Source organism: Pithys albifrons, chromosome 1 (assembly GCF_047495875.1).
Source record: "Pithys albifrons albifrons isolate INPA30051 chromosome 1, PitAlb_v1, whole genome shotgun sequence".
Lineage (NCBI taxonomy): Eukaryota > Metazoa > Chordata > Aves > Passeriformes > Thamnophilidae > Pithys > Pithys albifrons.
The window spans coordinates 25499980-25526284 of record NC_092458.1 but is presented as its reverse complement, the minus strand read 5'-3'; the positions used below and the strand labels follow the sequence as shown (position 1 = coordinate 25526284).

Below are 26305 nucleotides of genomic sequence, written 5' to 3'. Positions count from 1 at the left end.
TTAGCCTGGAGAAGAGGAGGTTTAGAGGTGACCTCATCACTGTCTGGAACTACCTAAAGGGAAGTTCTAGCCAGGTGGGGGTTGGTCTCTTCTCCCAGGCACTCAGCAATAGGACAAGGGGGCACAGGCTTAAGCTCTGCCAGGGGAAACTTAAGTTGGATATCAGAAAAAAATTCTTTCCAGAGAGAGTAAACAGGCATTGGAATGGCCTGCCCAGAGAGTTGGTGGATTCACCATCCCTGGAGGTTTTTAAACTGAGATTGGATGTGGCACTGAGTGCCATGATCTGGTAATGGACTGGAGTTGGACCAAGGGTTGGACTTGATGATCTCAGAGGCCTTTTCCAACCCATCTCTCCATTTTGGTTTGGGAAGGATCTTGAGGCAGCCTACTGCCATGAAACCCTTTTTCAGAGCCCTAGTGCACACACCTCTAAAGCACAAGGAGTAAGTATAATCTCTTGGAGGACTGCTGGGAACCTTAATCAACATATGTGTATAGCTGCGCTTTCCCTTTTTTAATGAAAAGTGGAAAAAAATTGAGAAGTACATAACCACACTGCCTTGCCTGTGAATCACTTCTAGGTTGCCAAAGCAAGTACTTCACAATGCTTTTAATGAGTTTGTCAATGAGTTTGTGGACTGTATTTTGCCCTACTTCGTTGGTGTCAAACATGCTTTTAGGACACTTTGCTGATACTATTTTGATGATTACAAATCCATGTTAACATCAGGAATGATTTGCTGAATGGCCTAATTAAACCAAATGCATGCATTTAACATTGTACTTTGCTCAACCATACAACATTTTGTGAAAGCTGGAAAAGCTCTGTGATTAATGTGGTCAATCTATTAACAAAAGCTAGACCCCAGGAAACAAAAAGCAGCTTGTTTTTTAAGGAAATGAAAAATGATTGCAAAAGGAAAGAACATATCTCTATGTTTAAACATCAGCAGTGTTATTAAATCCCCAAAAGCTGTTGTTAGCTTTAATCCCATGGAGACAAATTCATGATATCTGCATTGTTATATGTTTCTTGAAAATCTGACAGACCCTGTAAAATAGTCTGCTGTAGCTGGACTCATGCATACATGAAATAAGTGCTGCAGATATTAGGATTTCCTTGGCTTCAAATGGTTGCCTTGGACACAAAGAGACACAGACTTAAAAATAGAGCAGTCTCTACATGTGGATTAGGTAGTCAGCATTCTTTGAGCCAGACAAATGAAGATAAATCAAAGCTCAGAATGGCCTGGAAGAAGCTTTCTTGTTGTTTCGTCTGATTGCTAAATTAAATCAATTGGGTTTGAGAGAATATTGCAGCCACAGGGAGCTACACCAGTATTTCTCTAATGGAAATATATTTTTTCATCTATAGATTAGTTCAGCCAATAAAGGTATTGCACAGTTAACATTTCATTTTTGATAGAGTCAACTTATCAAGATGAGTTACTGCATGAGGAGGCCATTGGAAAAAAAATCTTGAATAATCTTTAGAGAGATTTTGACAGCCTGTCATGCAGCCCTTTACAACTCCTCTTCCCAAACAACAAATTAATTTTAAAGGCTATAAATTAAAACATGTATCTTTCCATGACAGTAATTAGCCACTGTTATGAATATCAAGAAAGGAAGAGGTACCTATCCACTTTTTGTCTCTCTGTCTAAAGTCCTGAAAAGATAATCCAGTCATGAGGCCTCATATCTGTTTTTCATATCTTGGTCAGTCTTACCCTCTAATAACTAACCACACATTGCTAGACTAAACTGTGACACAGAATTCATGACATATTTGTCTGACTTGAGCATAGTCAATGTTCATATTATGAATGTGTCCTTCACCTATTATGCACTTCCTAAAGAATATCTGTATTGCTTAGATTAAAGGAATAGTTAAAAACCATCATTAATAGCATGGTGAATAGCTTAAAAGAGAAAAAAAAAACCCAGAATTATGAGTTACCATGAGATGTGAATGATTTTCCCATAGTATGCTTATAGCCAAGTTGATAAGATAGAAACTCAATAAACAGACTATAAAGGGTATGAAAAATCAGATGGACCACTGGGCTTACATGACTGTCATCAGTGGCAAACATTACAACTGGAAGCCCATTACTAGTGTCATTCCTCAGGGATCAATCATTCAATCTGATATTGCTTCACATCTTCATTAATGATCTCAGTGATTGATGTGGCATTCTCAGAAAGCTTGCATCATACTGATGGGGTTAATAAACATGCTGAAGGACTCGGTTGCTACTTTTTTGCCTCTCAGTAACTACATAATAATATTTTTTTTGCTGGTGAATTAAAAAGCAAAACAATACCAACATTTTATTTTTAATAACAAATATTTGGACCTATCACTTTTTCTCACCCAAGATAAGCTTGTGTTTATCTGATTCTCTGAATCACACATTCCTAGTCAATTTAGGATTTAAAGCACAATTTCATTCATGTTAAGGATGTATATATGAAAAAAAAACCACACACAAAAACCCCCTAGCAAATGATAGCAAACAAGATACTGATTCTGACTCTGCAATTGAAAAAACCTTTATGCTAGACTGGAATACCCCATAGGTGTCCACCTCTGCTAACTCAATTCAGTCTTCTTCTGACTACAGAGAAACTGTTCAAATCTAAATGAATCATTAGATATATACTGTGCTTTAAGCATGATTTTAAAATGTTGCCTATATTTGGTCTACCACTTGAAAAGTCAAGAATTGAAAACTGAGAAACACTGCCTGTGGAAAGGACTGCTCTCTGCTCTTGCAATCACACTTAAAAGATTTTTATGTAAGAAGAAAGAAATTGATCAGATAAATATGGCAAACCGGAGTTTTATGAGTCTTTTTCAACTAGCTCACTGATTAGTCAAATCATTCCCCCCATGATTTCTTTCACATTCCCTTTTTGTAATTGCATGTATAATGAATGAGAGGCCTCTGCTGCTAATACTTTTTCCATGACTACATAAGAATGTCTAAACTGATGAGAAATCTTCCATCATACACCTTAAGAAATGCTTTACCATTTAAAGCACTTGGAGTCTGGATTTTCATTTGGACTGCTTTGGCACTTTTTTAGTTAATCCTGAAACACCTTGACTTCCACTCTGCTTGCACTTTCAAAAAATAAAAAATAAAAAAAAATCAGTAGTTTCTAAAAGCATCTAAACTTTGGATTGATTAACTTGCATGAACTTTGGAAAATTTTAAGATTCATCCATCAGTGATTATAATGTACTTCACACAGAGGCAAACACCATTACAGAGCATACATTGACATTTGCAATCGTAAAATGTTGCAACTGTAAGAGCTGACATTTACACAAGTATCCCTCAAATTTTGACTTTCAGTACAGTTTGTATATTAGGGTAATAGTAAGCCTTTAATGTTCATCATATTTACTAGGGAGAAATTATACAAAGGATAAAGTTCTCTACAGTTCTGCTGTACACACTATTATAAAGTCCCACTTCCTAAAGAATTGGTAAGCGTGACAGGATAATGGCAGGAAAAAGGCACAAAACCATGGAGAGAATGAGTTATGGAAGAGTAGTCAACTGTACAACAATTCTCCTGGAAGAGAGAAATAAATGTTATAAAGACAGTGAATGGTGTAAGTTAGGACAGGAAAAGCTACAGGGAAAGGAATGAAAAGGCAGAAAGACTTTTCAAGGGAAATGAAAGTAAGAAATTATGAAAGAACTGAAGTAAAGAAGAATTACTTTATGGAGATGAGGAGAGAAACCAGAGAAACACAGAACAGAACTTTTACTTTGTAATATGCAACAGTGATGGATTTCAGTAGTTCTTCATTCACTCTTTCCACATGGTATTCTGATTATATGCTTCTCTTATGTTAAATATAACCATATTTACATTTAGCCATGTAATGTCAGCAGCTTGAAGCAGGAACCCTTTACAAAGACCAGACAATGTCTGGGCTTTATTTCCACACTCTACCAATGGCAGATTGTATGAATTAAATACCAGAAAGTGACTAATTCTCCCTTTAACTTCCTGTTCCACTGTTTTTAGTGTGTATAGATCATATCTTCCTCTGCTCATTTACTTTATCCAGCACATTGCATATGGAAGCCTAGATTTCATACTTTCATGTAATACAAGAAACATAAAGAAAAGCTGTTTTACACTGTGTATGATGTGCTTCTTCATTAGCACAGCAAACAGATGGAATGTTATTTTCTGCATTCATCTGAATGACCTAAAATGAAAAATCTGCTCAGCCAATCAACAGAAGTAGAAAATAATTGTTTAAGCGTAAGAAGACTAAAGAAGAATACATGAAAAAGACTGGCTTACATGGCTTCAAACAGCACCGTGAAATCAGTTCAGTGAATTTGGGGATAGCTTCAGCTTTTATTACCCTACATAAAGAAATAGTGTCTTCAAGCATGGCTTTAAGGTTTTGGACAAACCTGTACACTCGGCTGGTCTGCAATGTACCCTTCCCACAAAACTCTTAGTTAGTAATTGTTGAAAGATTTCTCTTCCCCTTTAGTTTAGCTCTAGGTGCTGCCATTATATATTTAATGCTTCCTCTCAGGCACCAAGTTATTGTCTCCAGACAAAGAAATCTCAGGCAGGAATTGTATTCCCAGTGTAGGAAGAACTGCAAAAAGCACACAGCATTTTAAGCTCAGTGTTCACCACCAACAAAAACCTAGACAATAAATATACAGCTGTTATGAACAAACAGGCTTCTATGGTCTGTAAAGCAGTGTCAGAACAGCTACTGTGAACTATAAAGTAGGTGCAACTTTATAATCTTTATAAGAGCATGATATGGAAAGGTTCTTCTGGTCACAAAGCCAAATGAGACTGTACAAGCACAAATATCCCTCAGCTTGAAGGCAGATCTAGAAATCCCACAATAATGGCAACTCTCTCTTTTCTTTATAGCACATTTTTTATTCCCTCCATCATGAAGCATTATGAGTATTATGTCTAGGATAACAACCAATACTTTTTCCATTCACAGCTTCTCTCAGTCAGCAGTGACTCATCCATACTTGATTGACATAGAAGAATTGTACTGTGCCTTGCATACCTGATGTAAGCATAGCCTCAATGTTCCCACTAGTTTTCCCATGGTGAAGAAAAGATCTAACAAAAATTTATGGACAGAGTCTATAGAAGGAATAATTGGCAAACTGAATTGCTTATTACAACATAAGAGATTGGAGATGCAAAAATAAAGTGATTCTGTCTTTTCCTTCTAACATTTACAGGCAAATCAACAAATCTTCTTAGCAAGGCTCTTGGAGTCTGTTAGCTTAATGAAATTATAGAATAATAGATGTAGAAAGGACCATGCTGCCATGCACTTGATCCATTAAAAAATGAAATTGAACCACTGGTGTGCACAGCTGAACCGTATCAGAAAAAGTCAAACACATTCAAGATTCAAAACTACATGGGAACTCTACAAAATATTTCAACTTTCCATATTAAGATCAAAATTCTCTCTTTCATTTTTATTATTATTGTTATTCTTTATTACCACTCTTATATTTTACTCTTCAATTATTAAACTGTTCTTATCTTAACCCACAAGTTTCTGATTCTCCTCCTCATCTCACCTAAAGGAAGCAGGAAGAGTGGGAGAGCATCTTCATGGTACTTTCTTGCAGGCAGAACTTAAAAGCAAAGAAAGAAAGAGAGGCAAGGAGAGGCGAAGCAAGGTGATGTGAGGCAAGACAAGGTGAGGCAAGACAAGGTAAGCGAACAAGCCAAGGGGACAGCAACTTTACCACACAATTGTTCTCTAGAGAAAATAAAACCCCCGAAACAACATCATCACACTTACTTAGAGGCTTTCTGAAAGTATACACAAATTTTGAGATGAAAATACAGATGATTAGAATAATCATACTGATCTGCAGAGAATCTGAGTAGAGAATAAGCAGAAAAGAAACAGTATTTCATATTGTACTTGGGCTCTGCCTTTAAGCTTTGGGTTGGATAGTTTTGGTTATCTGAGGGAAATTAGAGAGCCAAACAATGGTATCTTGGACAGAAAAGTTTCTACATAAACAAGAATTATTGGCAAGTATTATAATCAATAACTGATTGACAAAAATAATTTCTGCAAGATGTATACTATAGAAATTAGAAGATTGCAACCTTAGGCGTCAATGACATTAAAAACTGCAGGCTGATTTCATAACACACCAAATCTTAACTCAACGAGTAGGGAATTAATTTACATACCAAAAAGCTGTAGAGCCTTACTTCCAACAACTGCATTCTCCTAACATGATGTAGAATTTACCATATGTCATATATCTTCAAGCAAATCACATTGAAGCTCCACCTAAGCCCTTATCCTCTTTATTCAGGGAGTGATTCTTGCTTAAATATATCAGAATATTTAGCGGCTTTTGTTAAACTTTAAACTAATCCCAGTAACAGCACTTCATAAATTATATGGAAATAGATTATGGGGTATTATTTGAAGTATATCAGAGTGTCTCCCTTCAAAATATGAGCTCAGTTACCTTTCTCGCCCAGTTTTCTGATCACTGTGAATTACTCATCCTACATTTAGAAAATACAGGTTATGTTTCTTTTGTCTCTGAGTACTTGCAACAATCACTTAAGAGGGATGCAAAATATTCATGGAAATGACTACAGAGTAGGAAGAAAAACAAAATCAACCTAATTACCAACCACTAAATACCTAGTTTGGGTAGGACGCCGTGATCAACTCCTGAGCTTTAGTCCTGTCTCTTTTCCAGGCAGGACAAAAAAACATGATCTGCATTCTCCTACATTTGAGCTGAAAGGCCTCTAATTATATAATTACTCACTGCATTTCTGCTTCAAGTTCAAGAAATCCTCCTGACTCTTAAGTAGAAACCTGCTCTTTAAAAGAATATTAGAAGCTCAGAGGTTTCAAATGAGAAATGTCAGTTTAGAGTTTATCTGAAAATAAGCAACAAAAGCAAATTGCCCGTTTTCATCAACCAGCTCCCAGCACCCATCAGCCCTTCTGCTCGAGAGCAGGCTGTCACACTTTTTGCAGGCTCCTTTCATATCAACCATAGCCTAAGTTTCAGGTAACTTTCTTTTGTACAGTTTATTTGTTTGTTCCAAGCTAGTCCTGAAAGAGGTGCAGTCAAACAACATGAAGGCAATCTATCATTTTGTGAGGTAATATATATCCGTATTCTGTGCAGAAAAAATACCCCAGAATTTGCACCAGAAATTTAGATGCCTAGCCATTTCCAATACTTCATCTATACAGATACACAAAAGCTATGTGGTAAAACTAATATTAATTCAAGCATTTCGCCAAAGATAGAACGACATCTGTACCTGACACGGTACTAGTAAAAGATGCTTTTTAAGCTACTTTCACTGGCCATCCCAAAAATTTAAGACTGAGCTGTTAAAAAAATCAAAACACTTTCATTAAACAGCAACAGGTTTTCAAGTCCTACCCAAATCTTGCTTAATTGCAGAAGAACTTAAACATCTTAGCTGTGGGCAGAAGATCATTAAATGAGACCAAGGCCCAGTTGTGTAGAGAAGCAACACCACCTGGAAGCCCCTATTTTCTGGCTCTCCTAGGTGAGCCCATAACATTTGTAACTGATGCAAACATACAGTAAGAAAAAAGACACTTAAGGATATGGTAAAGATAGAAATACAAGGAAAATTCAGATGGCATGAAAAGTCCCTTCCACCCACTTACTTTTAATGTGTGCTGAGAAATATATGTCAAATGTGCTATCAGACACTTATTTGTCTTTTCTTGTCCTGGGGTGCATCAGGCACAATATGACCAACCAGCTAAGGGAGGTGATTATCCTGCTCTGCTCAGCACTGGTGTGGCCACACCTTGAGTCCTGTGTACAGTTTTGGGCACCACAGTATAAGAAAGCTATAAAACTATTAGAGAGCATTCAAGGGAGGGCTATGAGGTTGGTGAAGGGTCTGGAGAGGAAGCCATATGAGGAGCAGCTGAGGGCACTTGGTCTTTTCAGCCTGGAGGAGACTGAGGGGACACCTCATTGCAGTCCACAACCTCCTTGTGAGGGTAAGAGGAGGGGCAGGCACTCATCTCTTCTCTGTGGTGACCAGTAACAGGACCTGAGGAAATGTCCTGAAGTTGTGTCAGGGGAAGTTTAGGTTAGATGAAAAGATTCTTCACTCAGGGTGGGCACTGGAACAGTCTCCCCAGGGAAGTGGTCACAGCCCCAACCCTGTCTGAGTTCAAGAAGCATTTGGAAAATGCTTTCAAGTAGATGGCGTGATTCTTGCAGCTGTCCTGTGAAGGGCCAGGAGCTGGAATTTCCATGATTCTTGTGGGTCCCTTCCAGCTCAGCATATTCTATGATTCTATGATCTTCCCTTAAAAGGAGTTTGAGAAATCATTATCTCTGCCTCCAAGACTGGACATAAGTGAAAAGTTCACAGAACCTTTTGAGCTCAGGGCAGGATTTTCTTCATTTTTGTTGGGTTGGGGTGTTTAGGGTTTTTTGTTTGATGTTTTTTTTCAAATAATTTCTATTAGGTAACTTGTAATGCCATATGATTTATTTTCAATGCTTGTCAGCTCAGTATTTATTGTGCTGCTGCTCATCAGGATGCAGAGTGTCAAATTAACTTTTTAAATAAGGAAGATCCAACTAACAGCAATGCTATAAACGTCTTGTCCCACATCATACTAAATTTTCTTTGACAGAAGCAGTATCCAGTCCTACTGGAGCACCATTCTGCTGCTTCAACCTCAAGACCCTCCTTCTGTCTCCTGTTACAAGCTGCCCCTGAAGGCATGGGTAACTGAGGTTCTCATTAATAGATCTCTTGGAGTGGATTAAACAATGCTGACGAGTGTGTATAGATATATATATAGGATTTATTTTACAACTATTTGATTGCTATGAAAAGCAAGTAGGTAGCTGTTTCAGTTACTATCTATAGAAATGCAACAATATAAATGTATAAAGGTATCACTTAAGAAAATATATAAGGAAAAAAGGAGAAAAGAAGAGTACATAGTAGAGAGGAAAGATATCACCACCCATGAATCCAGCAACAAACCTCAATTGCTGCAGCTTCGATGTGTGATTATCACAGTCTTGATCTGTCAGGAGTGGGAAAAGTCCACAAAACATAAAGTTCAGTGGGTTAGTATACATTCAGGTTCAGGTGGGAATGCCCAAGTACATGCACTGGGAGGGGAGTTTTACGCTCTGTTGCAACACAAACAAACAGTTTTGAATGATCGGTTCATTGCTCATAGTCATCCCCAAACGCCAATGTAAGTATAATAATCAATATGCTTATATCCAAACTTGCACACAGTTATGTAAAAGAACACGAGTAGCACCTTGAATGAGCCCTTAGATTGTAAAAGAACATAAGGGCTGCACTAGTAGATTTTCCTATGCATCCTTATTGTGATTCCCCTTTTCTTTTCAATATGCTCTTTCATTTTTATCTCCGATCCTGATATCTCCATACCCCAAGTCCTCAATCCACTCCTAAATGGGACTGAGGAGTCCTGAATTACACTCAGTCCTCAGTCTTTTATGCTCTTCCAGACACCCATGTCTCAGTCAGTTCTCCTCACATTCATTTTGCACATCCCACCACCTGACATTTCCCCTCACCCCTTGTCCACTGCAATCAGGTAACTCCCTCTTCCATTCTGTTGTGGTATAAGGAGATCACGAGGAGCACAAAATGCTGTTCTTTTATGCCACTTGCAGTAGCTCAAATGTAAACTCTCCAGGAAATCTGGCACACACACACACACAAACATGTGCCACACAGGTGGAATCAAAGACTGCAGCCACTAAACCCATTTTTCTCTGCAGAGCATGTGCAAACAGACTTGCAGGCAGATTTTCTCAGTGACAACAGAAGGCATCTTTGACATACAAAAATTGCACCATTCTCTTTCTTTAAAGCCTTAAAATTTAATGTTGTTCCTAACTAGCATGAGGCAGAAAATTTTGATGTGAGGCAAAACATCACTTACTTTATAATGCGAATAAAACACATCTTCCTAATTTTTTCTTCAGAGACAAACCACTGCCTGAACTGCTTTATGTAAAGAAAAAAATTTTGATAGATATCTGCTCTTGAAAACTTTACCCTAAATTTAACAATATTCATCTGAAAACCAGTATATATAAAGAAAAATATTGCATATATGTTTAATTATATTATAACATTAACCCCAAGTCCTTATAACCTTATTTCACCATTTTAATTTTAGTTTTATAATCCAAGATAGTTCCACAGGAACAAACGGCTAGGTAAGGTTAAAATTATCTACAGTTTTCTATGTAAAACTAACTCTGTCTTGTATCTCATCTTAGAAAATAGTCAGTTCAAACAACAGAAGACTTAAACCATAGGAGGGCTTCAAATTCTGAATAAAAATGAAAACTGAGCCTTGTAAAGCTAAATTAGACACATTAAAAAATAAGATGAAAGAGCACTTTCAAATCCAGTTCCTGACTTTGTCTTCAATGTGATACTCAGCATAAGTCAGGTGACTTATTTAGGCTGACAGATTTTGTCATGTCTAATTAAGATTTTGACTGCTGGAGTTTTGTTGTCATTTTGTTCAAAGCATTTTACATAGACCCTTGTAACTCTAGACCTGTGGAGAGTTTCAAATTTTAGAAGTGCTAATATGTTATCACAGACTATATTTGTATGGGCTAAGATATATTAGCAACAGCACAAAAAGAAGCATTTCCTTGTGGAGGACACCTAGGAAAGTATGGAGTTTTTTCTTTTTGAGAGTAAATTTATATTTATAATTTTCCTACTAAATAAGTATACCCTTACAGTCTTTTGATACAGTTTTACTTGCACAATGCCAGCAAACATAACTGCACACATACATCTGTACCAACAAGCCATATCCAGTTGCTGATTCTCCAACACAGTGGTCTATATGAGCAGAACACTTTTACTCCATACTCCAGCTGATGGCTTTTCTGGTGAGATATTTTGAAAGAAGTCACAGTCCTAAACATTGCTATGTCAACAAAAATGTCGTATTGATATAAATCTGGGCTAAACCAAATGAATGAGCACAAGTTGATCATTCAATACATCAGCTATTGTTGTTCCCATTAGCTAGAACATTCACACAATCCAGTTTAGCCAGGCTTTTTGGAAATCCAAAAGAAACTCCCAAGTAATTCTTTTAATCTAGTTCTTTACATTTAGCTAACCTTGCTATGCCACGATCTGTCAAAAGCTTTGTGTGCTGGTCCAGTTAGGCAGCTCTTCAAATACAGGTTCAATTTTCTCTTTTTAAGGAATTCTCCTAGGCTTCCTACATTTGTTTTCACTTTCCTTTTCTTAATACCATTTTTATAGTACCATCCAGATGGCAAAGAAATGCTCAGCCCTATTTACGTAAATGCAGTTTCAGACACTAGAGAATAAGAGAACACATTTCAAGGGAAACAGTGAAGATAAACAGATTTCAGGTGAGTGCAATCAGACCATCTTGCAGGGCTTTTTGTGGTTTGGGGTTTTTTTCTGGTCCTTTTTTTTGAATTTTTAATATACAAAAGAATGATATACAGAATTATAGCATTATGCAAAATAAAAACTCCTCATGTTTAACCTTTTAATCTGGAAACAATGAAAAATACTTTAGCAAAAAAAGAAATATGAAAGCAGTAGGCTAGCACAGTTAAGAACATTTCCATTTATATTGATGTCAGATGAGAAACTGGGTTCCCTGCAGAATTCAGACCACAACATTAGGCACCAGGCAGATCCTTTGCTACTGTACACATCACCTGTTTATTCAGCCCCATCCAGCACAGAAGAAATTCCCCAATTTATTGGTGTTTCACTTTGCACTCCCTACGTACTGCAAATTAAAAGAAAAGACAGAAGGCAATGAGGATCCAATATATTCTACTGCCAAAATCAACTTTGGGTAACTTTGGGTCTTATAATTAGCCTCTCACTGTGGAATATTTTAGGAGAACATGGCTCAAATTTATGCCTGGAATAATTCCATTCACTTTCTGAGAGACTAATTTAGCTCTTTTATTGTTTATGCTGTTTCATACTTCACATATAGGTATCAGAATAAGTCAGAAACAGAGACAAAATCATGGACTGCATTTACCTCGATCACCATGTGTGCCCTAATTTAATCACAATCAAAAATGATTGCATGAACTGAATTTATCCAAAATTGTTAGTCTGATTTCAAATCAGCATTGAGAGGAGAGGCATTATTCTGACCAAACAATATAGCTTGATAGCTCATCTCAGTGTCTAATGAACTAAAGTTTGCATAATGCATGAGTCCAATTTAGGAAAATTGAAACTGCTTTGACTTAAAGATGGCCAGATGTTTACTGAGCATGTGATCAAGGGACAATTTCAGCCAGCGAAACAAGACCAAGACTGAGACAGACAATGGACACAGAGGAAATTTTTCATTTCCATTTGCAGTGGGGAAGGCCAACAAGGAGCTTCAGTTAATAAAACCAGTAAAATTAAGTATTTAGCATTATGGGGGGAAGCGCTTTTTTATTACAATATAATAAGTATACATAATAATTTATTACAATATAATAATATCTATAAATTGAAATACTAGGCTCATGCCTTTCTACAGTTCACTATTTTTACTGCTTTGTCTTTCAACCTCAATCTATAGGCCTTCTAGGAAATGAAAAAACATGCTGTGCACACTGCAGTAAATATCCCTTGGGGAAATATATACCTGGAAAGTCATTTGAGAGCACATAGCTGTCAAACTCTGATATATGGAGTGTATGTAAGCAGATGGCAGTTATTTCTTTGTCTCAGTTAGCTGACACACTTTACCAAACATGAACTATCAGCCAAAGCTCAGTATCCCTTGAGTTCACTAACTACTGTTTCCAAGAATGATTTTGAGAGGCAAAGTCTAAAAGCAGAGGTAACTTATTGGGTAAGAAAAAAACAAAAAACCAAACAAACAAAAAAAAAAACAAACCACAAAAAACACAAACAAAAACAAGAACAAAACAAAAAAAAAACAACCAAAAAACAGGTAAAAAAATCACAGAATCTTGTGCACACGTGTCCTTTTTCTTATTTGAGAGAGACATAACAAAACTTCTAACCTGTTGAGATAACATATTCTGGACCAAAATAATTGTGAAATTTAGATTCTAGGGTCCTCCTTTTGAAGGATTTAGTAATCTCTCTAGAGGAAAAGGACCAGGAGATCTGAAATAGCATGGCTGTCCTATGAAATATTCTGAAATTCGTAGCCAATCATTTTTATCCTTCCTCCTCTGTTGCAGTTCCCTGTGATGTATCACATTTGTTCTGTTTCTTACATACAATCTTCACAGGAACTTTTGGCTTCATAGAATAATAGTAATACAGAAGCAGATTACATGACAGTGTATCTATGTCAACAGGATGAATGTCTGCATGACCAAGTGTCTTCTCTATTTTTCCAGATATACCTTCTTTCTAACAGCTGGCCTAAATTCCTTCCTTCAAATTCTGCTTTTTTAAATCTCAAATCACAACAGGTACAATAACCATATTATTATGACATATTTTTGTTAAGACCAGAATTCCTAAGGCAGAATACTCACAAAAAGTGCCAAGAATCATACAGATTCCTTCTAAATTTTTAATATCACCTTAATCAAGTATTCACTATCTATACAAGGAAAATATTGGTGGAGCTCAGACTGATGTAACTACTCAACAACCATTGATAATTATGTTAAGCTGGGCACTGTAAGAGAAAGCTTGATAGCCTCATACCTTTGTGAACCTGTTTTAATTTTCTTAAATCTGACGACAAATACAGGGCCATGTTCACAAATGTATGAAAGCTAGGTATTTAATACCTTTCATGACTAAGTTCCATAAGTATTTTGCAAAATATGCCAAAGCGGTTGAGAGAAATCAAGAGTCATTTGTCCCTGCTCCCAAGTCTCCCAAGGAATGCAGTTTCCTAGGTTAAGTTCTGAGAACATACAGCTAGCCCTGGAGTAAGCACAGAAAACAGTCAGAAGGGAAGACAGCAGTTTCTCTGGTTTAAGGATCTCAAAATAGCCTTGAGATTTTAATCTCCTAGACCCCTGAATAGTTTCTTTATCATTTAAAACTTAACACCCCCCCTCACTTAGTAAAATTATTATATTAGCATTAAAACATCTGTTGCTAGTTTTAATGCAATTACTCCACTGCAATACCCAAGATATTTAACTAAAACACATCAAAAGCTCAATGGTCAAACTTGTCTCCTTCTGTGTAGTATGCAAAAAGCTAAAAATAGTTAAAAGAACAGCTTCCTCTCACCAAATTCCTTCAGCATTCAAGATACCTTTTACATGTAGAAAACAGTTTGCCCAACACAGCATACTATGTGTAGCAGAACCACCTATATCCCAAAAGTCAAATGAAAAGCAGACACAAAAGAAGATGGAGGTGGAAAGAACTTCGATAAAGAACCTAGAACATCATTATTTTTGACCACATAAACGTCCCTTCTCCAGATCAAGAAAGTAATAAATTAAGACTGCTTTGATCAAACAAAGAAGAAGGTGTATGATGTTAGCAAAAGCATGAAAATGCTGGAATACAGATACAACCCTGCAGGCTGTAGACCTTTTTAATTGCAGAAACTCAGCATTTGTATTATTCTTCAGTTCTGCATAGTTATTAAGCAGAAATACATTGTCTGTACCAAAAAAAGCACGTCTGAAAGTTCTAAAGAGTCAGGAACGTGTTCACTAAAAAAACTAAAATATAATACAATTTTCTAAACCTTATTTTTCAGGAATGAGACAATAAAGGAAATTATGTTCAATTAAACTGATGACAAGCTCTCTTGTGGAAAAAAAAATTAAGGTATGTGGGTTCTTCCGAGTTTTATTCCCTGCAATAATGGTGTGAAAAATGAGGAGCATTTTTCTGATATTTGAATGACACTGATGAGTAGTTTTCATTCTTTACCAACCAATAAAACTTAGAGAAAACTGAAGAGGATTCTGTGACCCAGTAAGGGTTCACATAGGGTCACACTATATTCAGTTATTCCTTCCTAACTACAAGCACATTTATAACGCTACTGGAATTGCTCTATGGATGCTGTGATGGCTGAGTCTATATTCACAGAAAGTTATGCCATGAAGTCTTACAACAACTTGTCTCTAGTACTGCTCTATTACTTACAGAACAAATCAACAACGTCTGTTTGCTTCTTGGATAAATCCATCACTGAAAGAACTAAGGAAGACCAAACTCTCAAAACCATGGTTTAAATTACGTCAATATAATTCAGGAATCCCACAAACAGGTCGACACAAAGTAATTACTCTTTCATGGAGCAATCATGGAAAGCTCAAATTCTAAAACCAAGTTGTTAAACACTTGACCACTTAAAACCAAAACTAATTTAGTCAAAAAGATCATCAATTTACCTTAAAGTAATTCAATACCCTTTACAGCAATTTAGCCATACCTTTTCTAAACTAACTTTCCTAAATGCTGGCAATAATGAATGTGAAGCTATATAGCACTGGACAAGGAGTGCAACTGCTTCTTTCTAAAGGAACTGTAACAAGTGAGTACACTTACTCTAAAGCCTAAGACCTGCAGGCCCAACAAATAGGTTACTGAAGGGGGAAAAAATCAAGCTTTAAAAACTGGGACCAGGCTGGAAAGTAGTTTCTTACCATTCTTTGTGTGAAGAAAGAGGAGGTACCTCTTAAATATTGTAGCACTGTTCAGCCATGGAAAAAATGTTCAGCCATGGAAAAAACATTCAGCCTTGCTGCTCTTCAGATCTTTTTTCATTTCCCATTACTGAGCAGATGAGACATTAAAAGTAAATTGCTCATTTGTCTTACACCTTTTGAGACAACAATAAGGCTAAGTCCATCCATATTTGACAATCTTCTTCAATTCTGATAAGACAGACCAGCAGACAGATCAGTCCAATACTGAAGGCTTCTGAGAGAATCTATCATTCCTCCAAGAAGCAAACTGGATTTTCTGCCAATATTATAAATTATAGCAGAATGTATTTTACTGCTACACATCCCAGCACACAAGCTTCATTGCAGAAAAGTTAACATTATTCTAATCCATCCCATTACACCTCAAACAAGAGCAGCCTAAGGCCTTTATCCAAGACTCTACCTGCTAGGCTCTATTTTAGTTACACAGAGTGGGGCTCTAAAGAAGGCAAAAGTAGAAGCTGCCAAGGTGGTACATGAAAGAAATCAATCCATGCTCATTTTTCCCCCTCCAGCTTTGTCTTTTCCAGTCTGTTTCACTTTTGAGATTATATGAGCCTCTCACAAGCTCAATGGTGGAACAGAAGACAAACATAGATTCAAGTTTTATTTTACTACTGCTACCTCTCAGAAACATTCTCATAGTGAAGCACTGACTGCCAGAGCTTAAAGCAACAAGAATGAGTGAACCTGATTTTATCAGCAAAAAATCCATTTGTCTTAAAAGTTTTCTATAATCCTTTTTTTCTTTTTTATCATCAGTGATCCAAACTTAATGACAGGAAATAAATACACTCTAGAAACAAGAATAGTAATTTGATCATAAACTAGCAAAAATTTTTAGTGTATGATTAGTATTAGTCCTCATAAATAAATAGACCCACTCAAAACTAAAACTTAATCCAAGAGATGAATGTTCTCTTATGTCACAGAGCAAAAAAGGAGCTTGTAAAATTTACAGGGAAAAAATACAAACACCCAGAGGCATTCCATTATTTTAGAGATTTTCTGAACCTACCAGCTGGAAAACTCACTCCTCAAAAATAACAGAAACCACCTTCTTACACAATTGCTTTATAAATATATTAGGTAAGACAGTGAGATACGGTTAGAAAAACACACTCCAAGTTAACAATGAACAGGGCATCGGCTTTGCACTCAATGTCTTGCACTATCTTTGAAAAGATGCCTGTAAAGGAAATACTTGGGTCTACAAGTGAGGTAAAAAACAAATGAAAGCTGGCTATAAAGTGGTTTTGCCTTATCATGGAAACATTCACCAAGCTATGTTTATATAATTGCAGATGGTCTAATAATAATCTTACCTTATAATAATTTTAAATGACAAGCAGACATAAAGACTAAAGGTATGCAGGAAATTCAGGCCTAATTATAAACTTTGAATAGTATTTTAGACAAGTCTCCACATCAAGACTATTCTTTTAAATGCCTACTATGTCTAGTGGAGAAGCAAATCGAGCATGTGGGGACTTTGAAACAGAGGTTCAAAGAAATCTACTGATGCATAAAGGGGTAAAATAGAGTAAAAATTGCTTTTATTTTACAACACTTAACTGAACAAAAAGGAAATAGAGCACCCATATAGATACATGACATCACCTAGAGAGTGAACACAATAAAATGAAGTGATAAAATGCACTAAAGAATCACTTTATGAATTACCCTTTAAGAATACCTGGGAATAAAGAGATGAGCATGTATCAAGCAGACAACCAATTACCATTTTTATGAACAGGTAAGTACAGTTTATAAGCTTGCTTCTCACACTGTCTCTCAAACATACTTTCTGTACAGCTGTGTTAAAATGAGATTCCAGTTGCAAAAACCACATAGGTGTCAAATTCTTCCTTCATCAGCAGTTCATGCTGCAGCCTCAGATTCTCATAGCTCCTCAGTTACCACTGTATGTGTGAGCACACAAACGCATAGGCTTTGATGTCATTGACACTTACTAGTCTGTGTAAACTCAGTCTGTTTACATTTCCGTCTCACAGAACTACTCCTGAGGGATTTTTTTCCTCAGCAGTTATGTCTTGTTTCCAATTTGCATATTGGTGTCTCTCCTTTTTCTGTTCTTTTATACACAATCCAATACTCCTTATCTGTAGAAAATTAGGCTGCAGTAAGCCACATTAGGATTAAGCTTTATAAGGCAACTTACAAACCTTCAAAGTTATTGACAAGAACTGGAAGGTTGATAAAAAATGGATGATGGATTTTAATGGAAAATCATATGCTTCCTGGACACCATTTTGAATAAGAAGCATTTTAAAACAAACAAACAAACACCTAGATATGAAAAATTAGTCATATGGAATTCATACATCTGTTTTACAATATAAAGTGTGTGGGGGGGAAATAAAAACATGATTGCAAATTAATTTTCTAATTAAAAAACACTTAAATTTTTTATGATGGCTAACAGCAGTGGAAGCATGTTCATTATGATTACAGAATATAACAAAGTTTTTAAATACAGAAGAGTTTGAAATAAAATCTTGCATCCTACAACTCAAGTTCTCTAATGACATTGTCACTTGGAACTACCTCCTAGAATCACTTAGTTCATGATTCAGCCTGTTTTTACTTGTGTATTCTTACACAATTCCTGTTTCTTAATATCCATTTTTTTACACCGTATCCCAAAGAAAACTTCCATGCCCAGACAAAGGAAGAGTCACCACTGTCTATCCACAAAGCAAGTTTCTATTCTCATCATAAAAATATTATAATGATGAGTGTCCAATAGAAGAGCAACTTCATTCCTATCTACAATCACTCCTGGGTGTTTTTCTGGAAATCTTGAGGTTTAAAATAGACATTTTTGAGAGCAACTAGAAAATGAATCACTGATAAGACTTGTAGAGGAACCGGCATTAACCCTCTGCAAAAAATCTGGAATGTAGGCTTAGTTGTATATTCCTCTGGATTATGCCATCTTTGTCACAGAACAATACCTCTCCCTTGACTTGAAACATTTTTGAAGGGATCCCATTCCTTCCTTCCCCTGTGGCACTTCCAGCCTCAGTCTAAGAGGATTCATATTTCTTTAGGGCTACAAGTATTCACATATAATTCATCTCAGATTACCTTTGCTATAAGTAGGTGTCTGGTAGCAACTGTATTTTTCCTGACTGTTAAGGAAACAGTGACATATTAATATTCATACTCAATCATAATTGCAACAGTTATTTACAAGTGAAAAGCTTTACTCTACAAAATTGGCTCGAACATTCAGCTGAACAACCACTGAATAGATATCTTCAAGAAGTGATTTTATTTCCTAGGTTTCACCTGTCAGATGAAAATTACTGATGAAAACTGATCCGAAAATCTACCTTCAGAGTGAGAAGCTCCACATGATTTTTCCTCAGAAGTGCTGCAGATTAAGAAAAAGTAATTGAGCTAAGGTCTAAGTTTGGAAGTACACAGCAGGGAAGTCTGCCTTGTACATGTTGATGACCTCACTTTTGAAATAAAAGAGATGGAAATCAATGTAATTCATTTTTCTTTTTGCTCAATCAACCACCACCTTACTGAGTTGCCGTGACAGACTAGCTCAAGTTTTAATAATAATTTAGGGGACAAAAGCTAAAAGTTCCTGTCCTGATGAGAAATATAGCATATGTAGATTTTAGCAAGAATCCTCTTCTTTTTTTTTCCTCCTGAAATGGGATTTTCATGCATATTCCTCTCCCTTTGAAAGTTCAGTTATATGAAAAGTATAATGCTGAGGATGGTTCCTTCCTACCTCTTCCTCTGATACAGGTGATTTCCAGCTACTCTTTCTGTTCAGCTGTTTGTGTACCCATGCTTCAGCAGTTCCCAGTCTGCATGAAAAACTGCTTACTTAAAAATAAAGAAATTATGTTTTAAATTATTATTTTTAATTCCAAAAATTGTTTGATTTTTCCTTCCAGTAGACCATCACAGGGCTACTGAATCTGTAACCAAACAGTTGAAAGAATACAAATGGGGGGGAAAGCAGCTCTTCAATCATTCTGTCACAGAGAGACAAGTAACCATACAGATGCCTTATCTTGGAAAAGGAGATATAGTGGAGATGATAGATAGATAGATAGATAGATAGATAGATAGATAGATAGATAGATAGATAGATAGATAGATAGATAGATAGATAGATAGATAGAGTAGCCCTTTATTAGAAGCTTCCAGGTGCCAAATAAAAGTACATGCACGTGTGACAGCAATATGTTACAGTTTTTATAACCTTCAGTAATTAACATATTTGATCACTATACCCAACCCGTGATACCATTTTTCCCCTGGTGCCCATCCTCAGAACTCCTTAGAACTGCCCCTTGGAGCCCCTCCAAGAACTCTGAGCTTGCTCTCCTGTTTTGACTGCAAGCTATCTTACTCCTTCAGTTGGAGTTCTTGCAGGTGTTCTTCAAAACATCATGTCCTTTGTAACGTATGTCTAACACAATTTCAGGAATGTGTGAAAAATTGTTCAGTAACTGCTAAATGCTGCTTAAAATGTGAGAGAACTTAGGGAAACTTATTCAACTTATATAGCTCTATGAAAATCTATAAAATACACATTAAAATCCTTAGGCATCACTACAGCACAACAACTTGCAAGTTTGTGAAGAGAATTTCCCATCTTCATTGTAAATTTGAGACTTCATTTCTGATCTCTCATGTAAGTTTGGAAAAACTCCAGAGTAACAGAGCTTCTGGACAAAAGTTTGCTACATTTGAGTGCCTAATGCTAATCTCCTATATTGATAGCTAGATTTGAGAACAGAAATAAAACTCAGGAGTACTAAGCTAGTTCAGATGAAGTTTCAGTGGGATATACTGCACACAAGCACATCTGAAATAAGGTCCATTTCTATTCAAAAGTTTAAATATAGCTTTAAGCAGCCTTGAGTCCTTAAAACTTCAGATAATTACATTTTATATTTCATCATTGTTTTATTTATCATACTGCCCCTACAGATTATAGGTAGGTTTTTCTCAGTTGTAAGCAAAAAACATATCAATGCCATACACTCATTAGCTATCCTAAGACCATCTACTATCCAAGAGATACAGTATACATTTTTAAAATTGATATTTTTGTACATCTTACTCTCTTGGTGCCATAGGATAAAGTTCAAGACACTCAAAGCTAAGGGTGACTGTGCCACAATAATCTTCCAAGAACCATTGGTTTCTTCTATTATTTTTTTTCCTTCTTTCTACCTGAAGTGGTTCTGATCAAATATTTCCACATATATTTCCAGCACCACAAAATCCTATGTACAAGCTAATTCAGAGGGGCAAGGAGCAGAAATACATTGAGAAGTATCCTCACCATTCTCTCCATTGCTTTTGAACAGTTCCCATTTCTAGAGTAAATGGAAGCCAGAGAACTTTCCAATAAATTGGTCCCTTGAGAAGTCATTCCAGTAAGCCATCAGGGAAGGACAAAATAATTAGCTATTTATTAGTTCAAGAATGGAGTGGATACTCCCATTGCTTGACATTCAGTGCTTCACATGAAATATGACCAACCCACTGCACAGTCTTTGAATATGATGCCAAGTTGTTCAACACACATAATTTGTTCTGTGTTTACTTGCCAGATTTCCCTTTGTCGGGGTGCATAGGAGTCTCTGACCACCTAATATTTGACATACTGAATGATTTACCTTCTTCCATGTATATATGCAAAACCAAAGAATAAGGCTGAATGACTACCTTTCATACTCAGGTGTTTTTCCTCCAAAAATACAAAACATATGCAGTGCATTCATTCAATTCTTATATGAACACTGCATATAGCAGCCTTTGAAGACATTTCTTTGAACATGTTATTTTACGAGCTTTAAGTACAATAGGATATTAACTTGTCCTCCATTTGCAAGCTGTATTAAGAAAAAAATCAACTTAATTTGCAAAATGGAATAATATGCTGAATTCAAACTTGAAAGTTCCACGAGTAGCCACAGTTACCCTTCACCCCAAATTGCTACATAAACAAGGCCTGTTTCTGAATCTGAACATGTTGGTGCGAACTGAAAAATGACATGAAGTTAAGATCTCAACAACAGACCAACCATAGGTTTTACTCAGTTCACTATTGTCACATCATTGCACTGACTCTTTCAGTTTCTCCTGCCTTTGCACACGCAGTAGAGCTATGTATAACTTCTTCAAAATTACATTTTAGAGTTCAAGATGGTTGGTAACTCAGTGAAAGAAAAGTAATCTCTGAAAAGATGATGAATTTCAAATAAATATACTGTTACTATATGATGACTCATTAAGTCCACATTATGAAGTTCTATATTCAACTGCCTCTTGAAACAACAACTCAAGAATTTTCTTGACAATGACTTTGCTTCATACTTCTTTTTTTCCTAAGACAGTTATTTTACCATTGAAGATCTACCAGCATTTTGTGATGAACAACACAGAGCATATTTGTTTCAAGTTTGTCCTTCTCTTAATGAGACACAAAAAACAAAATTAGAGTTACATCTGAAAACAGAACTAAATCAGAATCAAAACAACTTATCCCAGTGGTATTTATTGTCTTTTTCAAAAGCTAGTGTTGATGCCAAGGTCAGCAGTCCAGATAAAAATGTTTGTTATCAAGTCACTTACCATATTTATTGATGATACAGGACCAATGCTGTTGACATAAATGTCAACATCAATAACTGTTGGTTTTACTGTGGAGAAAAAAAAATAAAATTATTTTGAAGACAACATAAGCAATCACTTTAAATACTTTCTTCCCCAATAACAAAAAGGTCTTTTTTTCTGGTAGAATTACTGAGAAATATGAATTATGTATTTTTTCAAGAAGATAAGGTCCTTGTCTTTCTACCCAACAAAAAAAATTACATAAAGCAAAACCTGTACAACTTTATGATCCTCATTTATCTCAGCAGCAGTGTGTTAAAGAAACTTTCAGTGCTAAGCACAGTAGCTCAAAGTCAAAACCTAAAATTACTAAAATGAAAATAAAAATAATGACAGCACTTACTTTTTCCTTTTGCCCCAATACACTGGTCCTTTAGCTTGTTTCTTTCACATCAAAAAAAATCTTTCAAGATTTTTGCATCTTATCTCTCAGCCCTGAAATCATCCTTAGAGTAAAATCTCTATGAAATCTGATTAGCTAAATCTAAGAAACGCTTCTCCTTTCAATTTAGACTTCTACCCTTCAGTCCACATTGCCTTGCACTCACTCATCCAAAGGCTTTTGAATTTGATTTGGTTTATTCAACAAACGTTTCTCACAAGATTTTCCACATTTTCAGACTTCCATGATTTAATAAGCCAAGACAAGCTCTGTACTCCTTTCTTTTGCTGAGGCCACTAGGATTTATCTTTCCTTAAGCACCTTTAGCATCAGGGTACCTCCTGAACATTATTCAGATAGTTGTTATTGGTGATTATAAATAACCTAAGACTAAAATAATGCCACTCTTACACTGAAAAGTGCATTCATTTTTTTACTAATACTGCCCTTCTTCCAACTCCATGGGGTATACTTTAAACACTAAACTAAGATCTAAATTGGAAGTTTATTTTCTCCAGGGTTAGCTGACACAAAACTAAGTATAAAGTATAAATCCTGTTCAAATCCACGTGGTCAGAATAGATGCAAACTTGGATCTAGCAAGCCAACAGCTTCTGTCGGACACCTGCCTTTCCCATGTGTCCTAGTTATAGTGGCTGGGATTAGTTTATCACTGTTTGAGTGTAACTAGAAGTGTGTAATTTTCACCCTCTGTTTCATTTCTCATGAACTGTTAATAATTGGAGGTTTTTAAACTGAGATTGGACGTGGTACTGAGTGCCATGATCTGGTAAATGGACTGGAGTTGGACCAAGGGTTGGACTTGATGATCTCAGAGGTCTTTTGCAACCCAATCGATTCTATGATTCTATGATTAATGGATTATTGGTAGCAGCTACCCAGGGCTGACACTTCAGGCTACAAGCTGGGTGTTTAAAAACTCCATGAGGTAGAGAAGTTTTTCCCTCTCCATGGTTTTCAAAAATCCCCAGAGAGAATTCAAGGCACTGAAGGTTGGGAACTGTGTTGAACTTGGATTTTTTTGCACTAGCCCCTAAGCTCCCTAGAATGAAATGCAGGTACATCACTCAAAACTCAGAAAGCTTTCCTCTGGGAAACTACTGAGCAGGAAAGTGAGGAACATTAAATACTGTGGTTCTCTGGCAAGTTTACCTCCAGTAAGTTACAGTCAATTTGTCTAAAGCTTAAGTGGCCATCCAGCACAAAGCTGAAGGCAGACAAGAACATTCATATGTAAAAATAAATGTTCTTGCTTGCATCACCCAAATTTCAGAGTAACAATGAGATGCCAAGTAGTTTTAAGTACTTGAAAATTTAAATGATTCTGAGAAAAATGGGCATTACATTTGCCATGTAAGTCTTTGGGACATACATATCATTAGGAAGACTATAATCCATGTTGCAAAAAAACATGTTAAACTGGGTACAAATAGTGGTTAAAGATGACAACCATTCTATCTAATTCATTAAGTAACACATACTTTTACTGCATATGGTCAGAACATGTAGGATTATTTAAGGTTATGGTTTCAAACTGAATTACTGGCTGATAAACTCCGATCTCCCCTTTGGCAAAGGAAAATCTGAACTCAACTGAACAAGCTCAGCTGATTAAAGCAACTCTGTGTTCCAAGTTAATAACTAAATATGAGTCTAGCAGCTTCTGGTTATGAGACTTGCCTCAAAATGCAGTAATAAATGTCATTACACAGCAACTGGTAATAGCGGGGAACTACAGCTAGTTCTTTCACCAAGATGGCAAACGGGGAATAAAGAGCTCTAATCCTTCTAGGGTTTGTGCACATATCTAGCTGGAAGTTAAACACTAAAGAGTTCTGAAGAGTATTAATGGCACTAGACTTTGTGATGCAAATTGGCATGCACTTGAATCTTGGCAGGATTATGGACAAAATTCAGGTCCAGAACACAGTGCTTGGAATCCATTTTTGTTTAATCATTGCAGTAAAGTATATAAATAGATTATGAGATGATAATTTCTCCTGAATGTACTGGGCCAAATTCTCTTATGGTGCAAAAAATATTAAGCACTGCTTGTTAATGCTAAAGATCTCACTCATATTAAAGGTCTAAAGTTGAAACAGAAGAAACCTAAGCAACAATCACTTCTGTTGAACTAAATCAGCATCCAGCCTCGGACATTTCCAGTGAAATTCAAATGTAAAATAAATATTAAAAATATATGTAAGCTATTATTAAAAACAAACAAACAAAAACAAACAAGCAAAAAAAAAAAAAACAAACCTGAAAGTATCTTTGAATTGTTTTATTTTGTCTTCCTAGGCAGAAGTTGAAAATACAAACTTAATTTGATTTTAGGGTAAATATATGTTCTGGTTTTGAAAGAAAAGACTCAAGTATAGTTCTTGTTGCATGTAGACTTTCATGGATATAAACAGGTATAAACTTGGAAGATCGTCAGAATAAGTTTTAGATTTGTTACCCTGAGATTTTAATTAAAAAACCAACCTTAGTGAGTCAAAGTTTTTAAGATACTTCCTCCAATATGTATCATGAAAATGAAAATAACTGAGCCTTACAGTTACCATATCTTATTAGAAAGAACTCACCCTCTAAATAAGTACATTACCATGGAGGTTTGACCAGATGACTCACTGTGTTCTCTTCTAACCTTGCCCATTCTGTGATTTTGCAATTCTGCAATTTCAATGTCTGCTGGTTTTCTTTATACTACACTAATTTGTGAACGCTCAGATTGTGAAGGAATTCAAGCCAGACATAGAGTTGTTGAGCTGCAGAGGAGGTTTTTCCCTTGCACTAGACAAGTTCTCACAGTGTCGTTGATTGAACAACAGAAGTGTTAATACCTTACTAAAAGTTGGCAACAAGATTACAAACGGATACTCAGCTCCAGTACCATTTTGATACTGGCATATGCCCAAGATAGTTCTAAAGAGGTGTCAGAAACTTAGAAAAATTACTGGCAAATCTATGTGTACACAACATGCAGGAGAGTAATTAAAGGTTGCCAACAAGTGTACTAGCCTTCTCAAAGTTCTTTGAAATAGTCCTTAATATATGGCAGTAGCTTTCCCTAAAACACAATGTAAGCACATGCAACTGCAGTGCTATGCTGCTACACAGTGCTATCTAAGGTAAACTAACTGGTTATTACAGTCATTTAATCTTTAAAGGTGTTGGTTTTGATTGAGGAGGGGATTTATAAAGCCGATCAAAATATTTGCCAATAAAACTAAGGTCATATGATCCAAATGCCCTGTCTTTGAGACAGACAGTGTTTATAGACCAGTCAGCCTCGGAAGCATCCCATTGCAAGGCAGTACCAAATGAAGTTGCCTATAAGCTTTAGACAGTTCAATATACACCTGGCCACAGGAGTAGGGAGTTCAACACTGCCTGCAAAGCTCACATAAGAAGACAGGTGAAC

The 26305-nt window shown here is 36.2% G+C and overlaps 1 protein-coding gene across 4 annotated transcripts in view; it reads right to left on the bottom strand.

The window, feature by feature from the left end:
• GABRG3 (gamma-aminobutyric acid type A receptor subunit gamma3) overlaps nt 1-26305 on the bottom strand; it is a 327545-nt gene that overhangs the window by 286979 nt on the left and 14261 nt on the right. For all 4 annotated transcript variants that reach the window (XM_071547807.1, XM_071547801.1, XM_071547812.1 and 1 more), the window contains one exon: nt 22434-22501. In XM_071547807.1, coding sequence (XP_071403908.1) covers nt 22434-22501 — 68 coding nt within the window. The remainder of the gene's footprint in view (nt 1-22433; nt 22502-26305) is intronic.